The 20,562-nt window shown below is 40.2% G+C and overlaps 1 protein-coding gene across 1 annotated transcript in view; it reads right to left on the bottom strand.

Moving 5' to 3' along the window:
- Positions 1 to 1,676: 1,676 nt before the first annotated feature.
- Positions 1,677 to 20,562, bottom strand: part of LOC111228192 (retinal-specific ATP-binding cassette transporter-like) — a 35,495-nt gene continuing 16,609 nt past the window's right edge. Inside the window, exons 13-51 of the mRNA XM_022753996.1 lie at positions 19,754 to 19,959; positions 19,495 to 19,671; positions 19,063 to 19,285; positions 18,030 to 18,251; positions 17,640 to 17,844; positions 17,447 to 17,521; positions 17,104 to 17,325; positions 16,462 to 16,639; positions 16,217 to 16,348; positions 15,877 to 16,016; positions 15,602 to 15,739; positions 13,880 to 14,058; positions 13,432 to 13,534; positions 11,798 to 12,003; positions 11,442 to 11,496; positions 11,213 to 11,296; positions 10,500 to 10,675; positions 10,147 to 10,271; positions 9,860 to 9,958; positions 9,583 to 9,772; positions 9,338 to 9,432; positions 8,995 to 9,027; positions 8,201 to 8,306; positions 8,000 to 8,074; positions 7,651 to 7,820; positions 7,217 to 7,394; positions 6,908 to 7,023; positions 5,987 to 6,134; positions 5,770 to 5,893; positions 4,735 to 4,864; positions 4,473 to 4,593; positions 4,302 to 4,364; positions 4,096 to 4,202; positions 3,647 to 3,788; positions 2,966 to 3,100; positions 2,709 to 2,812; positions 2,431 to 2,523; positions 2,063 to 2,312; positions 1,677 to 1,821 (exon numbers count right to left, since the gene is read on the bottom strand). Of these exons, the coding sequence (XP_022609717.1) occupies positions 1,702 to 1,821; positions 2,063 to 2,312; positions 2,431 to 2,523; positions 2,709 to 2,812; positions 2,966 to 3,100; positions 3,647 to 3,788; positions 4,096 to 4,202; positions 4,302 to 4,364; positions 4,473 to 4,593; positions 4,735 to 4,864; positions 5,770 to 5,893; positions 5,987 to 6,134; positions 6,908 to 7,023; positions 7,217 to 7,394; positions 7,651 to 7,820; positions 8,000 to 8,074; positions 8,201 to 8,306; positions 8,995 to 9,027; positions 9,338 to 9,432; positions 9,583 to 9,772; positions 9,860 to 9,958; positions 10,147 to 10,271; positions 10,500 to 10,675; positions 11,213 to 11,296; positions 11,442 to 11,496; positions 11,798 to 12,003; positions 13,432 to 13,534; positions 13,880 to 14,058; positions 15,602 to 15,739; positions 15,877 to 16,016; positions 16,217 to 16,348; positions 16,462 to 16,639; positions 17,104 to 17,325; positions 17,447 to 17,521; positions 17,640 to 17,844; positions 18,030 to 18,251; positions 19,063 to 19,285; positions 19,495 to 19,671; positions 19,754 to 19,959 (5,445 nt within the window). The 3' untranslated portion in view covers positions 1,677 to 1,701. The remainder of the gene's footprint in view (positions 1,822 to 2,062; positions 2,313 to 2,430; positions 2,524 to 2,708; positions 2,813 to 2,965; positions 3,101 to 3,646; positions 3,789 to 4,095; positions 4,203 to 4,301; positions 4,365 to 4,472; positions 4,594 to 4,734; positions 4,865 to 5,769; positions 5,894 to 5,986; positions 6,135 to 6,907; positions 7,024 to 7,216; positions 7,395 to 7,650; positions 7,821 to 7,999; positions 8,075 to 8,200; positions 8,307 to 8,994; positions 9,028 to 9,337; positions 9,433 to 9,582; positions 9,773 to 9,859; positions 9,959 to 10,146; positions 10,272 to 10,499; positions 10,676 to 11,212; positions 11,297 to 11,441; positions 11,497 to 11,797; positions 12,004 to 13,431; positions 13,535 to 13,879; positions 14,059 to 15,601; positions 15,740 to 15,876; positions 16,017 to 16,216; positions 16,349 to 16,461; positions 16,640 to 17,103; positions 17,326 to 17,446; positions 17,522 to 17,639; positions 17,845 to 18,029; positions 18,252 to 19,062; positions 19,286 to 19,494; positions 19,672 to 19,753; positions 19,960 to 20,562) is intronic.

Raw genomic sequence — 20,562 nt, 5'->3', positions numbered from 1 at the left:
CGTGTGTCATGAAAATAAGAAGCTGCTACTGCTGAGTCCGGCACTATGCAATTTTTTTTTTTTCTAATGAATGAACTAAAAGGAGTGGGAATAGGAGCAATAATATTATGGCATTATACAGTAAATCTTTAATAGCCTGTTCAGTTTCAAAAATTGGTTTTAGTTTTGATTTGGCATTGTGATATGAAGTTAAAAATGAGATGAGATAAATCTTCATTGCTGTGACATTTTCTATGCTGTGTTGACAATGACTACACATATTGATTTATTTATTTTGGTGTCCGAATGCTTACAATATATCAAAGGTTTCAGGATAAGCGAAAGAAATAAAACATATTCTCATAATGAAGTGCCTCTGGCAGCAAACTATCAAATTAAAAAATGTCATGGCATCCAACATTACTTTGAAGCTCTCAGGAGGAATGCTGATGAAGCAGACAATTAATTATACTAATATTATGCTTCTCCAGTGTATATCTCAGATTGTTTTCTTCAGAGAAAAGGTAATTGTGCTGTAGAGAAGTATCTTGTGGCATTAATGTGTAGAGGGCTTATCAGGTAGTCAGTGATAACTGTTGAGGTTCTCTAGCCCTTACTGTCTAATCTCAGGTTTTATTAAAATGTTAAAAAGTGTTTTCTATAGAAGTGAATGTAAGGCATCTGAGGTCAAACAGCATGTCTGAAAAAAGGTCCATATCCTAAGGAAAAATTCAACTTTATTTGACATGATGCTCCTTTTAAAAAACATCACTTCTAATGACACCAGGTGCCGGTTTCCATCTGACAGTTTAGCAAAGTCGCACATGTATATGTTACTTAGTTAGTTAGTTGGTTTATTGTCCACAAGGGGAAATTCATGAAGCGCAAAAATTAAACAATACATTAGTGGCATAAAAATATCGAATGACATTGAAATGATTTTCATAGCAGCAAGGAAATTTTGTAAAAATGATGAGCTATATTGCACTACTAGCAGATTTTATTTCAGCAAATTGCCAAAATTCTTGGTCAAAATTGTTATGCTTCAACTAAAGCTGCATTAATAAAGTGCTAAGGCTATGCTTCTCTGAGTTTTTATTTCACATATCTAAAGAAGGCAAAAAAGATAATCTTGCTTGGCATCAGAAGCAAAAAAAAACACAGGATCTATGCTTTCTTTACAATGCACATCAAGCTCCAATTAAAACCAGATATTGACCTTTTTTTGACGTTTCATCTCTCAAAGTCCTGGTCCTTGTCATAAATCTAAAGCTCAGTTTCATTGAGTTTGCAAGGCCTACAAGGTGAGCAGGAAGTGGAACATGTAGCAGGCACACAAATGCTCCACACTTTCAAATTCAAAGCCCACTAACCCTGTTTACTGGAGAGCAAAGGAGAGCATGTGCAGTGTTGTCACATGTCAAACCATCAGTCAAGCATGACATGTCCTTCACAGACTGTGTTTCAAGGCCTAATACAACACAGCAGATTAGCGTGGGCTGCTCCATTCCAAACGATTGTCCAATTGTGGATGAGAAACACAGCCTACTTTCACCCAAAGATGGAGGACACATCGAATTCATCCTTCATGACTTTCAGTATCCCAACCAGATTCATGCATCAGTTGCTCGTCTCTATGAGGCCAGGGCTGGGACTTTGAGATGACGCTACAGTGAAATGAAAACCAACGACTCTCTTCCAGTTGAGCTCGATGAGGTAAGTTCACTTCCCCAAACACTTGATGGGTGTGTTGTCAATGTATCGTTGTGCCCCAGCTGCTTTTGGATGCAACACAATAGTGTCATCTTCTCTTGACTGTTGCTTGGCGAAATTCACAAACACCTGCAGTGATGTCAAAAAATCAAAATGAATGATGTAGAAAAAAAAGGGTTGTTTGAAGCAGCAGATTGACATATAGTGAGGAGAAAAACAAGGATATAGTGTTTAAAAAAGAAAATAAATTAATTAAATATTGACTAATATTAGCCTAATTCAATGGAGATATGTGAAAGTAAAAAATGTGCACCCCTGTTAAATTCCAATTTCACAGTAGATTATGTTGTGTTTTCTTAAACTCATTTACCTGGTCAAGAGTGGTCTGTGACACTGAGTAGTCCTCTATGTTTAGCTTGTCTTTGTTAGCCAGGACCATTTGAAAGATCCTAGCCAGTGAGGAGGAGGAGATCTTATACTGTAGAGTGTTGTAGTGTTTCTCTCTCTGGATGCAGCCAGGGAAGGTGCTCTCCATGAAGGCTTCAGCAGGGTTCAGGTCCGGGGCGCAACCGGGTTTAGCCGCCCTGATCTTCATGGTCACCACGTAGCCATCACCAAATCTACGTAAAATCAAAATATTAGTAATTTCAGAGAATGCTAATTTGATATTGTATCCACTGGAAAATTAGAATATTTCATGTATTGATCAGCAGCATAGGATGAAGTAGAAAGACCAACTTGTATTTGAGATGCTGAATGGTTCCCAAACACTTGAAGGATCCATTAACCATAATGGCTAAACGAGTGCACAGTGCCTCACATTCCTCCATGCTGTGAAGATGAAAATATACGAATTATGTTCTGTACTTAAAGCAGTGGTAGAAGAGTAAAGAGTTCAGATGAGATATTATTTTTAAGTGTGTAAATATACTTAGTTACTTTCCACCACTGGTTCACAAATACACACACGTGCATACACACACACACACACACACACACATAACCATACAGCCTACCTGTGTGAAGTGAGAACCACAGCTCGTCTGTCCTGAATAACACTCATAATGGAGTTCCAGAGGAAGCGTCTGGAGAGAGGGTCCATACCTGTGGTGGGCTCATCCTGATGTACAGTAAGAGTAACAACAAACACATTAAAACACACACACACACACACACACACAGACAGAAACAGCATCTGCCATGCTCATGTAACTGTGATCCCAATCCTAAGCCTCTGATCCAAACCCAGAAATGTCACTAGTGTTGGCCTCACCAGCAGCACCAGAGCAGGGCAGCCAATCATGGCAATGGCTGTGGAGAGTTTCCTCTTGTTTCCTCCACTGTAGGTCCCAGCGCTCTGACCTGCATATTCTGAGAGACCCAGCTTCTGGATGGCCCACTCTGCAACCTGAGCATGAGGAGGGTGAGGGACTCGCAATACAACTTTGCCAAACTTCAGTAAAGTAAAGCCATAGCCTTGCTGCAGGAATAGATTTGGCAGGTGTGTAGATCACACTATGTACACTTTCGAGTTTCCAGTTACACAGGGTTCCCGACTGTTCACTTCATTTTCTAGCTGATTGCTGGTATTTACTTCTCTCTCCAAACAAGTTTGTATTTGGTAAAGGAAGAAGCTGGCCAACCATTTGTACCTAGTAATGTCTTAAGCTGTTCAGATTTGGTGAAATGATATTGCCACTGCGTTGCTTTCTTCATCAGACTGGCATTTTTTTCATCAGTGCTTATAGTGACAGGATGTTCTGCTGTATTCAGCTTGAAGTAAAAACATCATCTTTTTTGGTATAACATCCAGAGGAGGTGTCCAGTGGACATGGGGGTTATTAAGTTAAGGGGATCAAGTCTTGGGGATTGTGTTCATTTAAGACCCAAACATCATGTATACATTTCATCATATTTCTCATTTTACACTTTTCACACTTAAGCTCCAGCTCACCCTGCTGATCTCAGACTCTGGGACTCCACGGAGGCGAGCGTAAAGGTGTAGATGTTCTCTACCTGTCAGCAACTCATCTATGGCGTCAAACTGCGGGCAATATCCCATGTTCTGGTGAACGTCCAGGATGTTGGTTAAAATGCTGCCACGACAACAATAATGGAAACAAGTAAGCAATAAATAGTTCACCAATATACACCACCTCTTACATGATACAGTACAAATTCAATACAGCTCGGTTATCGATTCTTTTGTCATAGAACAAATTTTGTCATCCAACGGCTATTTATTGAAAGCTAATAACCTGGAGTGACTGGGTGCCTAACAAATACAACTTAATGAGTATTAAGAATTTTTTTTCATTTAGAGACTGATGGTTATCAGCCTCAGTGTTGATATTGAAGCCCATATTGGTTGCCTCTTATTTATAATAACATTGTATGACGAACCTGTGACCAGAAACTGAGGCTTCTCCTGAGGTGACGTCAATGTCGCCTGTCAACATCTTGAATGTGGTGGTCTTTCCCGCTCCATTTACCCCCAGGAGACCAAAGCACTGCAATGGATCAGAAAAAAAAATCATGATAAATGGACTATAATGCGCCCAGAAGACTTTCCTCTGTGCTGCAAATCGTATCAGTTTAACCGTACCAACCTCTCCAGGTGATACTCCAACACAGATTCGGTCCACTGCAGGGGTGATTGTTCCTGTGTACGTCTTATGAAGCAAGATTAGAGCAAAAAATTAAGGATGAAAGTGGAAGTACTTTTTTTTTTTTGTTTATTGTCAATGATTGAACATATTTTGAAAAGAAAACTGTCTCACTTTGGACAGGTCTCTTATGCGTAAAATATCATTTGTTTTTCCACTCCGGTAGATGTGCTCTCTTTCTTTAGCCACATCTGCATCTTCATCCAAAATAGAAGGCTTTGGGCAATCTGATATCCTGCCAAGAGAAAACCAGTCAGCCAATGAGCCTGCCATCAGTCTGTGCACCAATAACATCATATTTTTAAGCTGTGTTATCAGGAACAAATCCTTTAAGTTTCTCTGCATCTCATTACACACTAATTTAATTCAAACTCACCAGTGATTCAAGAAGAAGCGATACTGGAAGAGAATGTTAAGGAGGAAATAGACGAATCCTTCAACAGCCATGCAGAATAGGTTCTTCCCAATAAAGTCCCAGTTATAGGGGTCTGGACTGTAATCCTCACCTGAACAAACAACATAACACACCTGTTAATGACATTAAACCTTTCAAGTGGATGTTTTTCCTCAACATGTGGGAGTTTTCAAGTAACAAGCAAATGATTTGATATATGAAATATACCATATGTACATGTAAAAATCATATATTTAAGACTGTATATGAATATATTTCATATATTGACATATATGTCTAGCTCATACAGATATGTATGTTTGCTTCTATTGCGTTTACATAAATATATTCCATTCCAATGTTAAATGATGTATATGTTATGTTTGTTGTTTTAATAAACTTTGATATATAAATTAAATATATTGTTAACATACATTATATGGTCACAACATATACATTATACCATATAAAATTCATCATATATATATTTCAATATAAGTATATACACAAATTTTACTATGGGTATTTCATATATATCCAGAAGATGTGTATATGTGATAATAATATATCCCCTAATAGGTGACATATATGGCAACATCACTCTTGATATAGGGACAGTTATGTCATATTACGTTTCTGCATGGGATTAACATTTAGAAATGAGACAATATCAGAATGAAAGCAACTGAAGTTTAGTTTATCCTGATTATACATTATCATCAATACATATATTTCATATTTTGCCATTTCAAACTCTCAGACATATTCTTGAACATCACTGGAGGAGAATTTGTCACAGAGTATCTGTTGTACAAGTGACTTGTAGAGTGTCTCACAACTCTGCAGCTGACCTGAGTGTTGATGGCACATGTAAGGCATCAGATTTCTGATGCAGGCAATGACCCAACATTCAGTCAGAGTGATGACATAGTGGCTGACAGTTGAAGGCTTTTGTTGCTACAAGTGTTTGCCTGCTGGGATGTGAGGGATAAACAAGTCTGTGTGTTTTGTCATTACCAAAGCGAGCGTAGATGTCAGTCACAGCCTGGTTCATGGCCATGTCTATGAGACCTCGTCCCAGGCAGTAATGGGGGAAGATGAGCATTACGGTCTTTAAAAGCTGATTGAACTTGTACAGAGCCTAGAAAACAGTGCAACACATATGCATGAGGATGAGATGGGAGATGGATAGATGGATGATAGCCATTTAAAGAAAGGAGAACCCTGTTCTTACTGTGGTTCCCTCAAAAAGGTCCAGGATGAAGGTGATGGCGCTGCTGTTGATGCCAATGAAGAGGTTAATACATGACAGAGAGACGTAGGCTGTGCTGGGGATGCTGAATATGTAGGACATGGGGTACATCATGGGTGTCACAGACCAGCTGAGAGAGAAAGAGCAGAGCGTGCGTCAGTTAAGCACAGAGATTGTCACAAACTACATTTTGTAGACTGCAGAAATGCAAATTGTTAGCATGAATAAATGACCCCCGCCTTTAACAGCAGACAGTAGAACTACCATAAACAAATAATAAGAGACTGACAGCCTTAAATCATCTCTACCCTGTGTTTTACTAACATACCGTGTATGAAACTATTTACTAGATACAGAATATAAAATATAAGCTACGTCTTAATCTAAGTTTGAAAAAGCAAATTTATGAGGGGTTGTAAAACAGCAGCAATAGTGCTAATGAAAATGTTTATGCCAAATAAGAATATGAAGCAAGGCAAGACATAACATCAGAGTAAAAACACAGGATGCAAATATTGTAATATATACTGTACATATACACATAAATTGATGAGTTTGATGTGCAGTGTAAAACAGAACATAATCCAATGACTGTCACAGTGTGAGCTGTGGAGTAAACTTGACCTACAGGAGTGTAACAAGGATCTGGTGATGACAGTGGCTGACATACAGACTGGATGGTGAAAAACATCTGCTAAGGGAGGGCATCTGAAAATCTACCCATTTGTCCTGTGTTAGACGAAGAATCGAAACCAAATGCTGGAGTTAAATTATGCCTAAGCTCGCTACAGGACACAAATGTATTATTTTCAAAAGTAAAACCCACTTTCAATCAGTCTAAATGTAGCAGTGTTCTGTTGCGTTTGCTTATTTTGTTTCCCCTAATCTTACCCATTTTCTTACCCATAAAGCATAAGTAGGGCAATAAGTGGTTGAAGGTTGGTTGGTGAGGTGTAGCATTTCTTATCGAAAAAGATGAAAATTTCCACCACCATCGCTGCACTGATGGAGTAATTCACCTGGAGAAAGAACACAGTCACACATAATACCAGCGATTACAAAAGCTATGTCATGAGTAAAGAAAAGACAATCCACAGTAGTCACACTCTTTGGTCTTCTGAATGTCATTATCCTTATTTTTACATCCCCTTGGTTACAGCAACATAACCCAGGCATTGATGCACATTTCAGATGGAAACAGGGTCACTGTACCATGTCCCAGAGGAAGTTGGCCATCCAGTAGACCAGTGGACTGACACCACTGACAAACTGCAGGTGCTTGGCCTGGGTGACCCTCTCCTGGATGAGATAGAGGACAAAGCTTGCCGGGACAAAGGACATGGCGAAGATGACGCAGATGGCCACCACTGCATCCACTGAGGTGGTCAGGCTGGGGAAAGGACACGGAAATGACTGAGCTTCCAGGAGCTAGTGTCTCTGAAAAATATCATACTATTCAGCAGTGACCTCTATGAACAATGTTTATGTTACAAATCTTTTGTTTGAGACTCTTAGATAAAACTGACTGGATCACACGTGTCACACCTGGGTTCTACTCCTCTTTACTTTTCCCCTCTAAAGACCAGAACAAGATTCAGACCTTAAAATGTAATTGGATGGGGACTATGTGGCTGCTGGTCACTCACACAGTGATCTCAGAGAGTTGTTCTTTGGTGAGGTTCAGGGGATGGTTAATGGCAGTGATTCCATATTCATCCAGGTTTGCTTCTTTGGCCAGGTTTGCACGGAGGATGGCGTTGTTGGCCACGTTCATGAAAGATACCATAGCATGCCAGCCCTTATTGTTGTACCACACCTGTGGAAAGACAGTGCAGGATATACTGACCACGGCTTATGTGTAGTATTGGTAACATAGTGATGTAATGCATAAACGGCAGTATTTACTCGGTCTGTACAAAGTTATGTACAGCCTATTATACTGTGTTATACAATGAGGAAAGTGATGCAGCTTTCATCTGGCTGCTGTGGACTTACCTTGACATTGTTAGGAGTCTCCATGTACCTGAGGAACGTCCCTATGTCCTTCAGCGTTTGTTCAGAGTATTTGCCCTATTACCAAAAAAGAGCCCATTACAAAAGAAATCACAGAAGAGCAAGGAGATGAACACTCAGAAACTAAGATACAAGTTCACACAAATACAAGCAAACACATCATTTAAATGTTTAAAGTCATACCCCAGTGACATTGAGCAGTCGTCCCAGCTGCGCTGCTACATCTTGGATGGTCTTTGGCTGCAGCCCTAAAACAGGAAGCTGCCCTCCTACTGATATACCTCCATACCTGGACACCACAGAGAAAAGTCTCTTGGTATTTGTGACAATAACGCCAGTAACTGCAGATTGTACTACATCCTTACAACCACTGGAGGGAGAACAGCTCCACTTCATAAACACATACATTCGAGTCATATTTTACACTTTTCCAGTGTTTATATATGTAGTTTTAAGAACCAAAAACCATCTCAATATAGTTTTACATCTCCTTTCTCAGGGTTCTCTCTAGAGCAAGACTGTTTTCAAAATGACACAGGGACAGGCCAATCAAAGATGACAGACTGTAGCCTACAGCCGTAGCTAGGTAAAAGTCACCAGCAAATGGTGATGGTCAATATTGGCTTGACATCCAATGATTGTGGAATGTTTCCTCAACATTTTTCTGACTTGTAGCTGCTAGCTCAGCAACAGAATGACTGCTTTCATGTTGTGGTTAAAATAAAGGGGTTTTAATAAAGTTAAAACTACAACAAAAAAGGTTAGATGTTGGCCCTGGGTGGGCTGGGCTTGGGGCATTGCCTAGGGTGGTGACTGTTTTGCTGTGACATCAAAAAGTTACAGTTACTGACGGCTCGTTTTAAGGCTGAATACGGGCTGTGAGCATTTCTCAGTGGATTGAGCGCTTTGATACTTCCATAGCACCTAGACCTGTTTTATAATCAAAAACATGGAGATGGATGCAAATTTGAATTTACCTTTGTTCATTCACCCAATATTTGCTCTTCAAGCTGGAAAGAGATCATACACACAGATACATAATTATTCTTTCTCATATCAGAATATATTTCAATTAAAAACATTTTATCACCACACATTTGATGTAAGAGAAATACAGATTTTGCACAACTACAGTAAATTTCAACATTGCAATGAAAATACCTACAGAGTCTTTATGTGTAGATCAATGTAAAACACAGAATCTATAGCAAATTGATGCCATAATGTCCAGGAATGAAATATATTTGTTTGCATGCACTTTTTGCTTTTTGAACAATAAGTTAAGTTCTCCATTTTTAGTTGGTACAAAGGATCAAATACCTGGTTCTGATGAGGGTGGGGTAGGTCTTCACCAGGTAGTCGGAGATGTTCCTGCCTGTTAGGTCCATGAGAACATCTCCTGTTGACTGAATCCTCTGATGCACAAAATAACACACAGTGCACTTGTTATTTAAGATACTCATCTGCAGTGGTTGACCTATGAATATATGTGGATTTTAGTTGAATACATGGAAGTGATACAACACACTGTGGTCATTTTCAGTATCAGTGACCAAACCACCTACCTGTGGAGGTGGCAGGCCTCCAGCTCCCTCAGGGCACACAGGCAGCATAGTGAGTTTTGTGGGTGTGCTGCACTGACAGACTGGAGACGGTCTGAGAGAGTTCCACTCTGGATCAGCCAGCATATCTATCAGAGCAGGGTTAACCAGGGGCATCTCCCACTCCGTGGTGATGTTGTTACATGGGAAATCTCTGCCAGTGGGAGAAAGTGACCCATGTGGTCAACAAAACAGCACAGAAAACAGAAAAAAAAAAAACAGATCTTAAAGTGTTACTCACTCCAGTGGTTCATCCACCATGCAGCGAGTCCCAAAGCCAGGCTTGTCCAGCAACACCTCACCAAAGTATCTCATCTGAGCATCCATAGGACGTTCATTACTGCAGTGGACAAAATATTCAAAAACAAGATCAGCAAATCACATAATTCTGTCCCATTTATAAATGTAATCTTTTTTAGGCAAATTCAATTGAAATATTGTACTGATCTCATTAAATTAAGTAAAAGCTCATTAAGATTAAGTAAGACTCCTGACTGCTAAATGTCATGAAGAATCCTTTATAATCACCTGAAGAAGGTGTACTGTCGTCCATACATCCAGGGACTGAGGGTCAAACTCGGATACTCTCCAAAGGGTGGAACTATCAGAGTGAATGTCAGTGCCAGGAAAACAAAACTGGCCGGCAGCACAATCTACACGAAACAGAGGTGTGACAGTGATTATTTTCCACCAAGCGAGAAACAGTCCAACGGTGGCCTATGTGGGACAAAATGTCCAGGTTGTTTGCTGTTTCAGTTGCTAGATTCAAAACATCAAAACTTCAACAACACAACTCATAACATAAAATGCTATAAAGATTACAGTGGTTTAGTGTGTAGTGGATGCAAGGATTATGGTATAGTGAATTATAGTAAGGTTACCTGGGCGAAGAAGTCTTTGTAGGAGCGGGTGGCGTGATGCAGCCTCTTGATCAGCAGAGCAAAGAACTGTTTGACTGTCAGACACAGGCCTCTGACCTGGTAGGATCCCCTGCCTGCACCGCCTTCTAGGACATCACATGGACCCTGGCCATTGGCGTGAAAAGCTCCGTCTGTCTCTGGAATACAGAGTTCAAGTTCAGTGCCACAGCCTGACTTGCACAGACGGTGGGTGTCAGCTAGAGCAAAGAGGCCAGACAGCAAGCCAAGCATGCTTAGTCTTCTGTGGACAGAGACCAGAAAGTAATACACCTGTTGCCTACCTGTAGGCATGTACCTATGCATTGGCAGCATTGCTCTACTTGCCTATAGGCATATAGTTCAGCATCTTTTGCATATTGTCGGTACATCAGTGACAGCTCCAGATCTAAATGTATGTTTATAATAAATCATACAGTTAGTCACGTCACTAGTAAAATTCCCCAAGCTGAAGCTCTCTACATTACACTGCTGTTGGGAAAAAACACTATTGCCAAAATGTGTTGTCAGTAATGGATAAAATAATGTTCAGAATGTTTTTATTGGACAAAGGAAGCTTGAATAGGTTTCAGCACATAAAAGACTGGAAACCCTCTTAGATTACTGTTATTATTAATAGTTGTTTTTTCCACAACAGCAGCATTTGTCCTGAGCTTTAAGCTGAAAGTCACTGTCACCTTTTAGTGGCTCCATATCAACAACAGCCACTCTGTTGAGTCCACAGAGGCTAGCTCGAGAAATCTGCTTCAGTGATTTCTTGTCTGGGAGGGTTAGAGAGTGGAATACAAAGGATACAACTCACATGATGAGAAGTAGATGGAGAAAACAGGGATGGCTACATACATACAACCACATACGGAAATACAACTACACAACAAATCAATAGGAAGAGAAAAAAAGTGCTACCTTGTATACACTTTCTGTTGGTTGCATTCCCATCAGCAGTGACCTTTAGGAAGATCTACACAAAATAGTCAAGATTAACAGATGCTTTTTATAAACAAAGCCTAATGACTGTGAAGGTGAAGCTGAGGCAGTGACTATATGACAGATTGCCCCAATGATTTCTTTTCAAATTGCTGTTTAGCATTTGTACTTTAATGACTAAGAATCTGTCTTGTACAGAAGGCATTCACTGTCAATTTGATCTATTGTCTCATTTCTTCAAGTGCTGGCACCACAATGCAAATTTGTAAATGTATATTCCTTTTACTATGATTACTACAACTGCTAACATTTATTTTGCTATTAATTCCATGCACCTCTTCCAGTGATGTGTCGGACACACCGAAGCTGCTGAGGCCGATGTCCACCAGGGTTTCCTCCAGCTCCCTGAAGAGGCTGGCATAGGCCCTGGGCTGGAAGTTACGGTTGGGAAGCAGATAGGTCAACTCCTGGCCAATGGTCTCGATCAGACGAGCCTGCGGCACGTGATGATGGACCAGGGCAGTGATGCTTTCCATGTTACCTGGAGATGATTTTCACACATTTCTACTTAACATGCCACCATGCCATTATCATCACTGTTGGTGCTGCAACAGTTCACTAATTTAAAGGCTTTAGAGTCTTATCTCCCTATAAAATCCAGAATAGAATTTAAAACCCTCCTCACCTACAAAGCCGTTAATGGTCAGGCACCATTGTCTCTTAAAGAGTTCATAGTTCCCTATTATCCCAACAGAACACTCCACTCTCTAAATGCAGACCTACTTGTGGTTCCTAGAGTACAATCTATCAATCATTCTATCAGGCTCATTTCCTGTGGAACCAGCTCCCAGGTTGGGCTGGGGGAGGCAGACACCCTCTCTAAGTTTAAGATCGGGCTTCAAACTGTCCTGTTTGATAAAGCTTATAGTTTGGCCTGGCTCAGGTGAGCCCTGAGCAGAGGTGAACAAAGTACACAACTTCATTACTTGAGTCAAAGTATAGATCCTCCTGCTCAAACATTACTCCAATACAAATGAAAGTTTTTCAGGCAGATTTTTACTGACTGAGTGACTGACTGACTGACTGACTGACTGACTGACTGACTGACTGACTGACTGACTGACTGACTGACTGACTGACTGACTGACTGTAGAACCTGTAGAATACAGAAAAGAAAATTCATTCCACAGACTAAAAGCTCTGCTTCAAAGTAAAAAGTCAAAGGTAAAAAGTAAAGAGTCAAAAGTACAATATTTGTCTTTAAGTGTAGCGGAGTAAAAGTCAGAGGTTTCCAAAAAAATAATACTCAAGTAAAGAATTCAGATTCCAGAAAAATATACGTACAGTACTCAAGTAAATGTACTTAGTTATACTGCTATAGGCCTAGACTGCTGGAGGAACTCCCGTGATGCACTGAGCACTTATTTTCTCTCTCGCTCTCACTCTCCCCTTGCATTTATATCATGCTACTGCATGTCATTAACTTGGTAATTGCTAATTGTGGGAAGGTTTCTCGCGATAATATTGTAAGCTCTTGGCCTTATCCTGAAAAGTGAGATAATGTATGTTGTGATTTGGTGCTATACAAATAAAATTGAATTCAATTGAATCTTTACTACATATAGTATGAGAGGAAAAGAATAGTCAGTGATAAGATATCAAATTTAACTGTAGCATATAGACAGGGGGAGTTTCCCCTGTGTTTGACTGTTTATACAGAGGGCACACAGAAGTTGACAAAGTATAGTGATTACAGGGTGTTTCTAGGTGTGTTGACAGCAGGTATTTACGTAGACTGACTACAATCCAATGCAAAGGCACTATTCATCAGCATGACAAAGAGATATTGTCACATTGTATTTATGATTTTGAAGATGAACAGAATCAAAACAGGTCTGATGAGATTGACAATGAACTTGGCATAACACACCACACTCTCTGACACTAATGTAACAAATGGTGGCCTTACCGTCCATCTGCCTGTCCGCAGCCTGGCTCTCCTCCGTGTTCGCTTTAAACTTTGAGCATGTGGAGCATATACAGGAGCAATCCTCTGTACAGTCGCAGCTAGCCTGGAGGACAAAATGTTACCAGAAACCATAATTGACTTTTTTTTTTAATATCTCCTGCACTTGTTCAACCTCTTAGTCTTACAAGGACTCGTTTACATAAATACTTCAATAGGGACATACTAGACTGTATGTTTTCTTTGCTTATTTATTCATTATTAATAACCAGGGTTTCAGACCAGAATTTTAGTGTGTTATGGTCTAAATGTTTTTCTGCCTAGATGACAATCTAAATCTGACTAAAAATGAATCCACATTCAGCAAAAATTTATCATTCGTTGACAAAACTACCACTCTCTAACATTTTAACGCAAATGCACACAAACATTCGCTACTCCATTTTCTCACCTTGGGAGTGTCATGTTTCATTCGTCGTACAAGAGTGAGGTAGAAACCAGCACCAAAGCAGTTCTTGAGGAAGATTGGGGAGCCGCAGCAGTAGAGGCGACCCTGTGAAATGATAGCCACCCGGTCGCTCAGCAGGTCGGCCTCGTCCATGTGGTGGGTGGACATTATCACTGTTCGCCCTGCAAACCGGACACAGAGTGAAACAATGAAGAAGGGATGAAGACAGATGAATGAAAGAAGGAAGATGTTTGATAGTTCTGATTTTTTCTTTCTGTCTTGGCTCAAGATCTAATAATACTGTTGTGCTGTGAAGCTATACAGCAGGAAAAATCTCACATTCATTTTTAAATGTCCCATATTGTATAAAGTAAAATTTTCATAAAACAGGTCTTTTGGCTAAATCATTAGATGGTGTTTTATTGTATGTTTTATTATCCATAAGAACATATTTCTGTGGTTTTAAATACCAAAAACCATCTCAATGTTGTTATACCTCTCCTCTCTCAGGCTTCTCTCTGGAGCTCAACAGGTTGGTGAGCCAGTCAGAAGAGAGGCTATGAGCCTGTTTTCTGAGTGACCACATAAGAATACAGGAGTGTTCAGGTAACCACTTAGAGCAAGCAAATCCTGATCACAAAGTTACGTTAGTCCTGACGGCTCCTTTTAAGGCTCAGTTTCTGAATACGGGCTGTCATAAAACGAGCTGCAGGGACTTCCTTAAAATTGTGATGTCACAACAAAGCAGCCTCTGTTCTGATTGGTTCACCAAACTGTTGTTACTAGAGCTCCAAAAAAAGCCTGAGAGAGGTAATGTAAAACTACATTGAGATGGTATTTAAAACAACAAATATATCTTTTTATGGATATCAACACTTCAAATAAAACACTGGAAATACGGAAAATATGGAACCTCTAATATAAAGGTTTCGGTTCAGCTTATCTGTGGTAGGCCCAAGAATACATGACATCTTTGTGAGAGTTAAACTGGAAGCATCTATGCTTCGAACTTTGTCACAAAGGGAGTCAATTATTGTTTTATTGTGTACATAACAGCTTTTCTTAAGCAAGTTTTTTGGATATCAGGTTTACTTGAAAGACTATCAGACCTGCTGTCAATAGATGCTTCAGTGATGAAATGTTTTTTGCAGGAGGCAGATTGAATTATTTGTGGCCTGACCAGACACACCTTTCAGGCTTGTTCATCGTCTAACCTCTACATATTATGTAATATAGCTATAAGTTACCATGCTACTTTTCGATGTCAGATAGCCTCAAATCGTGTGATATGCAGGGCCCATGTAATGTAAACAATTTAGGGAAACCTGATATTGAAATGTGTTAATGTCATATAATATTTGTTATATGAAGACTGGAACATTAAGCATTATGGTCTAATGAATTATACTCAGCTTGGCTGTCAACAGAAATTTGGAATTTGTCACAAATACAACACCATGTTAAATGGTTAGTTAATGTGACGGAAACAAATTGAAACAAACGGTAATTTAGTCAGCAAACACTGACATAAAACCAGTTAATGTGGTGCTCATAACACAAACTTCATTCATGCATGATGTTACATTACATTAAATGCATAATGATAACAATTATATCATAATAATAACTGTGTAAAAGTTGCCAGTGTTAAGGGACAACTGTGCAGCAAGTGCCCGCAGTGTTAGGACTCTATACCCTCCTTTAGCCAGCAGGTGTCAGTGTTACCTGTACGGTATTTCAGCAACAGGTCCCAAATGGAGCGTCTGGAGTAGGGGTCCACCCCTGAAGTGGGCTCATCCAGGATCACCACCTTAGCCCCACCAACAAACGCCAAGGCGACCGACAGCTTCCTCTGCATGCCTCCTGAATTAGAACACCATAAGATGCACATGTTAGAGTGTGTGTGTGTGTGTGTCTGTGTATGTGTGTGTGTGTGTGTGCGCAGTTTACACGACACGAAGCTTTGATCTATTTGTGCATACACCTGCTTCCTGACAGACCTGAAAGGTTCTGGGTCAGTTCATCTCTCTTGTGAGGCAGACCCAGATCCTGCAGCATGTTCTCCACCTCTTCCTCAGCCTCCGCTATCGGACGGCCTTTCATCAGTGAGTAGAACAGGATATGTTCGGCCACAGTCATACTGACAGAAAACAAGAGAATGAGAAGGATGCAATCACCCATATCATACACTGCTAGCATGTTTATTTATCACATTGTTTGATGAATATTCAATTGTGGTGCAATGTAAGATTCAGTATACAGGCTCCAAAACTATTCATTCTTGTAATTTTGGAGCATCTTTTATACATGTTTTAACTAAATGTGAGCAGGGTTACATACTGCTGAAAAAGGATGTTGTGTTGAGGGCACATTCCCAGAGACAGGCGGATGGTATCCATGTCTGTGCGGATGTCCTTGCCATAAATGGCTGCTGTTCCCGAGGTGGGAGGGAACATACCAGTCAAAATAGACCTGGGAGAGAGAGAGAGAGAGAGAGAGAGAGAGAGAGATGAGCAGCAGACAGTTTTCTACAAGTTCACATGTTCAGATTATTGGCGTGCATGTACAGCATCTGTGTGACATACATGGTGGTGGTCTTCCCAGCCCCATTGTGGCCCAGAAAGGCAGTAATCTGGCTCTCGTAAAAACTGATGCTGAGGCCGTCCACTGCCGGTCTGGGGCTGCTGCTGAACACCTTGACCAGGTCCTGGATACAAACACCCTTCACCAGGTCAGCTGGCTCTGCCTCAAAGAATGCCTGGCCTGCACACAGCAAAGACAACCGCATACTGTATACACAATATGGTGCATTTAAAAAGCAAAGTAAAATACATCACAGCAGTCGTACCTTTCAAGTAAACAAAACAACAGAACGATTATTAATAAAAGAGTTCAACCAAATTACAAAAAGTCATATCACCATTTCATTTTTTTTTCAGAAAGTAACAAAAGTCTAATTTTATTTATGTGTATGAAGAAGACAGGACACACATATGAAGTCAGGGGGTTGGAATGCAAGTTTCCATCACTTATTAACTAAGCAAACTGAGAAGTTAGCACTGTGTGCATTCACATATATACAAGCAAGTGCAAATACACACAAGGACAATGAGTTCCCACATACAGTGAAACTGACTGGCAGAGAGAGAAAGTGAGAACACTGGTCTTGATAAAAGACTGTAGTTTTTTTTTAATATTAAAAAGCAAATAATATGCAGCTATTATACCATCTTTCTCCTGGTTCTCCTGACCCTCAGCCTGGTTCACCTTCCCCAGCCTCTCCCGCTGATCCTGGTGTTCACATGAGGCGGTCTCCTCCAGGGTCTTGGGTTTCTCCTGGTTTTTCTCCTGTTCTTGGTTTTCTTCCTCCTCTTTTTTCTGCTGCTCTCCTTGCTCCTTGTTTGCCAGGTTATCAAAGCCTTTTTTCTCCAACTCAAGTGTGTTGTTGCCTTTCAGAAAAATAACAGAATACACACACACACATAAACACTTTACAGTCCAGGTCCTCTGTATTTTAGACAAAAATTAGACATATTCATTTTAGGATAGGTTTGTAAATGATATGCTTACAAGCTGGAGTCACAGTGTTGAGCCAATAACAGGGGAGGAGGGGGAAGTAAAATGGTCGACCAATTCCATACTGTCCTGTGATCAAAAGAAAAAAATATTTAACACCTGAGCTACTGTAATGTAGATAAATCAATAATCCTGTGTCCCAGAAATGATCTGTAATATAATAAAGTAATATGACATATACACTGACCAGGGAAGACATTGTCCAGGTACCAGGCCAGCACAGCATACAGTACAGTGTCCAGGCTCATCATGCAGATGGAGGTGAGGAAGGAGAACTCGTCCCCCTCCAGAGGGCTGGTCTGGATATTGTCCCACTGCAGACCCAGACCCTGCTCTTCGTACCTCGACAGGTACTCTGTCCCAAAGCCAAACGCCACTTGGGACAGCAGACTCTGAGGAAAGAGGCATGAGAACGTTCCTGGACTGATACCATAGATGAGGCTAGACTTACATTATGTGGCAGTTTACTCACTTTAATGATTTGCTAGATAGATATATATGTATATACTGTATGTATATATATATCTATTATTGCTTGTTTGTAATGTATTTTATTCTCAAGCCATGCGACACCCACCACCAGGATCTTCATGTCTTTGGTGATGTGGTCCTGCCAGGCGAAGAAGAAGATGTGTGGGAGGTAAAGGGTAAAGTAAACAATGCCGCAGCAGGCTGCTGCCAGGTTGGCGTGGTTGAAAAAGACGCTGAGGAGGAAGCATTGCATAATGGTAGCCATAGTGAAGGTGAGAAGAAAGAGGAAGAGGATGATGGGATTGCTGTAGTTCAGTACCCTCCCTCCCTGTAGGCCAGAGAGAAACACATAGATTAACACAGATTTTCCTTGTGAAATGTTTCAGTAGCATTAAAACTAACATTTTTTGTATCTTATATTGTATTTGATATTCAACAGATTATATTTTGCATAATAATTGCAATGCATCAAACTCATTTCCCTAAACCCTGGAATTTAAAAATAGTTTTAAGTAATCTTACTAAATAAAAACAGGGCAAAAATAATAAATGACTACTGACTCTTTGTTGAGGTAACCTCAGTATAACACGTTGGTTTATACAAATTAACCACTAGAGGTCAGAACAGCCCATCTTACTATAATGAGAGGACTTGTCACTTTTACAAGGTAGAAGTGTTAATCATTGACCATCATTCCTGCAAAGCCAATGACATAATTCCCATGATGTCATGGTATTCATCGTTCTTTCATTAATGATTAATAGTGTAAGTATGCAATCGGTGAGCCGTTATCATTAATGAATTATTTCAAGGAAAAAGATCTGATAATGATTCGCAGTAAAACTGGGTAGTATCATGACATTTACAGCCAGGCTCATTAACATGATCAGAGACACATTGTATTAATCATTAAGAGTGAATAGTATCTCAGGTGTATTAAGTGTCTCTGGTAAAATATGAATTGTAGCATGAAATCTAATGGTAAAAATGGCAACTAAATGCCATAAAAGTGAAAATCCAAAATGAAGTACCTCAGAAATGTACTGGAACTTAGGGGACAAAAAGTCTACACACACTGTAAGAGCTGGTATATATAGACAAAGAGACAAAGAGAGGAATGTTGGTAAATTTTCCTCACCATGATGATGGCGGTGAGGAGAGCGGTGCTAGTGCCCATCATGATGAAGCTGTCAATAAACCATGTGGACCAGATGACACCATTGGTGACGCCCATGGCCTTCAGGGTCTCCTTCAGACGGAGTTCCTTCTCTAGAACTATACTCTTGACTATCATGGACACAGAGTAGACCCACGCCAGTACCATGAAGATGGGGAAACAGCGGTTCAGTGTCAGCATGAATCTGTATGGAGGAGAATAAAATGAAGGAGAAGAATGTTTTGACTGATGCAGGAAACCTTAACTGTGCGATTCCAAGTACTGTAACACTAAATTGTGACTGAAAATGATACCTTGAAAAATCAAAAGCTAAAATGAAGTCAATGATGAATTCTGTTGTAAATGTGATTGAACTTTGTGTAAAGTTACTATAAGATCATGGTTTCTACTCACAGATCATCCACATAACAAGGGTAGGGCATCTGCTGAAGGTAAACACCCAGGGGCCACTCCTTTCCTGTGTGAGTCTTGATGATCCCATGCTCTATTATGTCCTGAAGGTAAGCAAAGCCGCCCCAAACATAGCGGAGGTCATCCATAGGATCAGCTCTGGGGCCAGGATCCCAGTACCTGAGCAACACATACATAATTAGTGTCCAAGTTTATCATTGTTATGCTAAACCCATTATTTAAACTTGCTTTTGATTCTAACCTGTCTTTGACCTTATTGGTGCGCTCCACTGCATCAATATCCATACGGATCTTGAACTTCACATGAGGCGGCACCTTGGTGGTCCAAGGGTACATATTCACAAAGACAAGGCCTGCCCAGAACTTGCTGTCCTCCAAAAGGTCCAAAGCCTGATAAGTGATGGCATCTTCATCAGGCAGAGCCACAAACTTATCCAGGATGACACACTGGATGAGGGAGGACGAGCAAGACAGAGACCAACATATAAATGGACTGATCTCAGACCTGCGATTTAGAGGAGGATCAGCAAAACAGCATTAAAAAAGCAGTGCTTTAAGCAAAATATTAATGTCAGCATGCTAACATACTGACGGTGACAATGCTAATGGTAACGTTTACCAGGTTTATTTATCATGTTCACCATAAACAAAAGGGGGAATGTCATTAGTTTTGCTACCAAAGTATTTGTAACCAAAGTATTGGTCAAACTGAAATTTTGACCCAATGATGTTGCAAGATGACAAGTTAATAGATCACCAGAGTTAATACAAATTATCCTGAGGGGGGCATGAATGTCTGAACTAAATGTCACAACTCGAAACCACAAATCTGAAGCTTATACTGGACCTAGATGAAGAGTCAGGGGATCACCAAAGTCATAATAGGGTTCATCCTCTTGGGACCATGAATGTGTTTACAAAACATTGTGTCAATCTGTCCCGTTAATGTTGAGATCTTTCACCAGATCAGACATAGAACACTTCCATTCCAAGAGTGGCTAAAATCTTATTACTTTAAAAATGAAGATCAGATGTCAGAATTTAGTCAAC

This window comes from Seriola dumerili, unplaced genomic scaffold (assembly GCF_002260705.1).
Source record: "Seriola dumerili isolate Sdu_G_001 unplaced genomic scaffold, Sdu_1.0 BDQW01000216.1, whole genome shotgun sequence".
In the NCBI taxonomy this organism is placed as follows: domain Eukaryota; kingdom Metazoa; phylum Chordata; class Actinopteri; order Carangiformes; family Carangidae; genus Seriola; species Seriola dumerili.
Note: the sequence above shows the minus strand (reverse complement) of the source record. Positions and strands in the feature narration are given on the sequence as shown.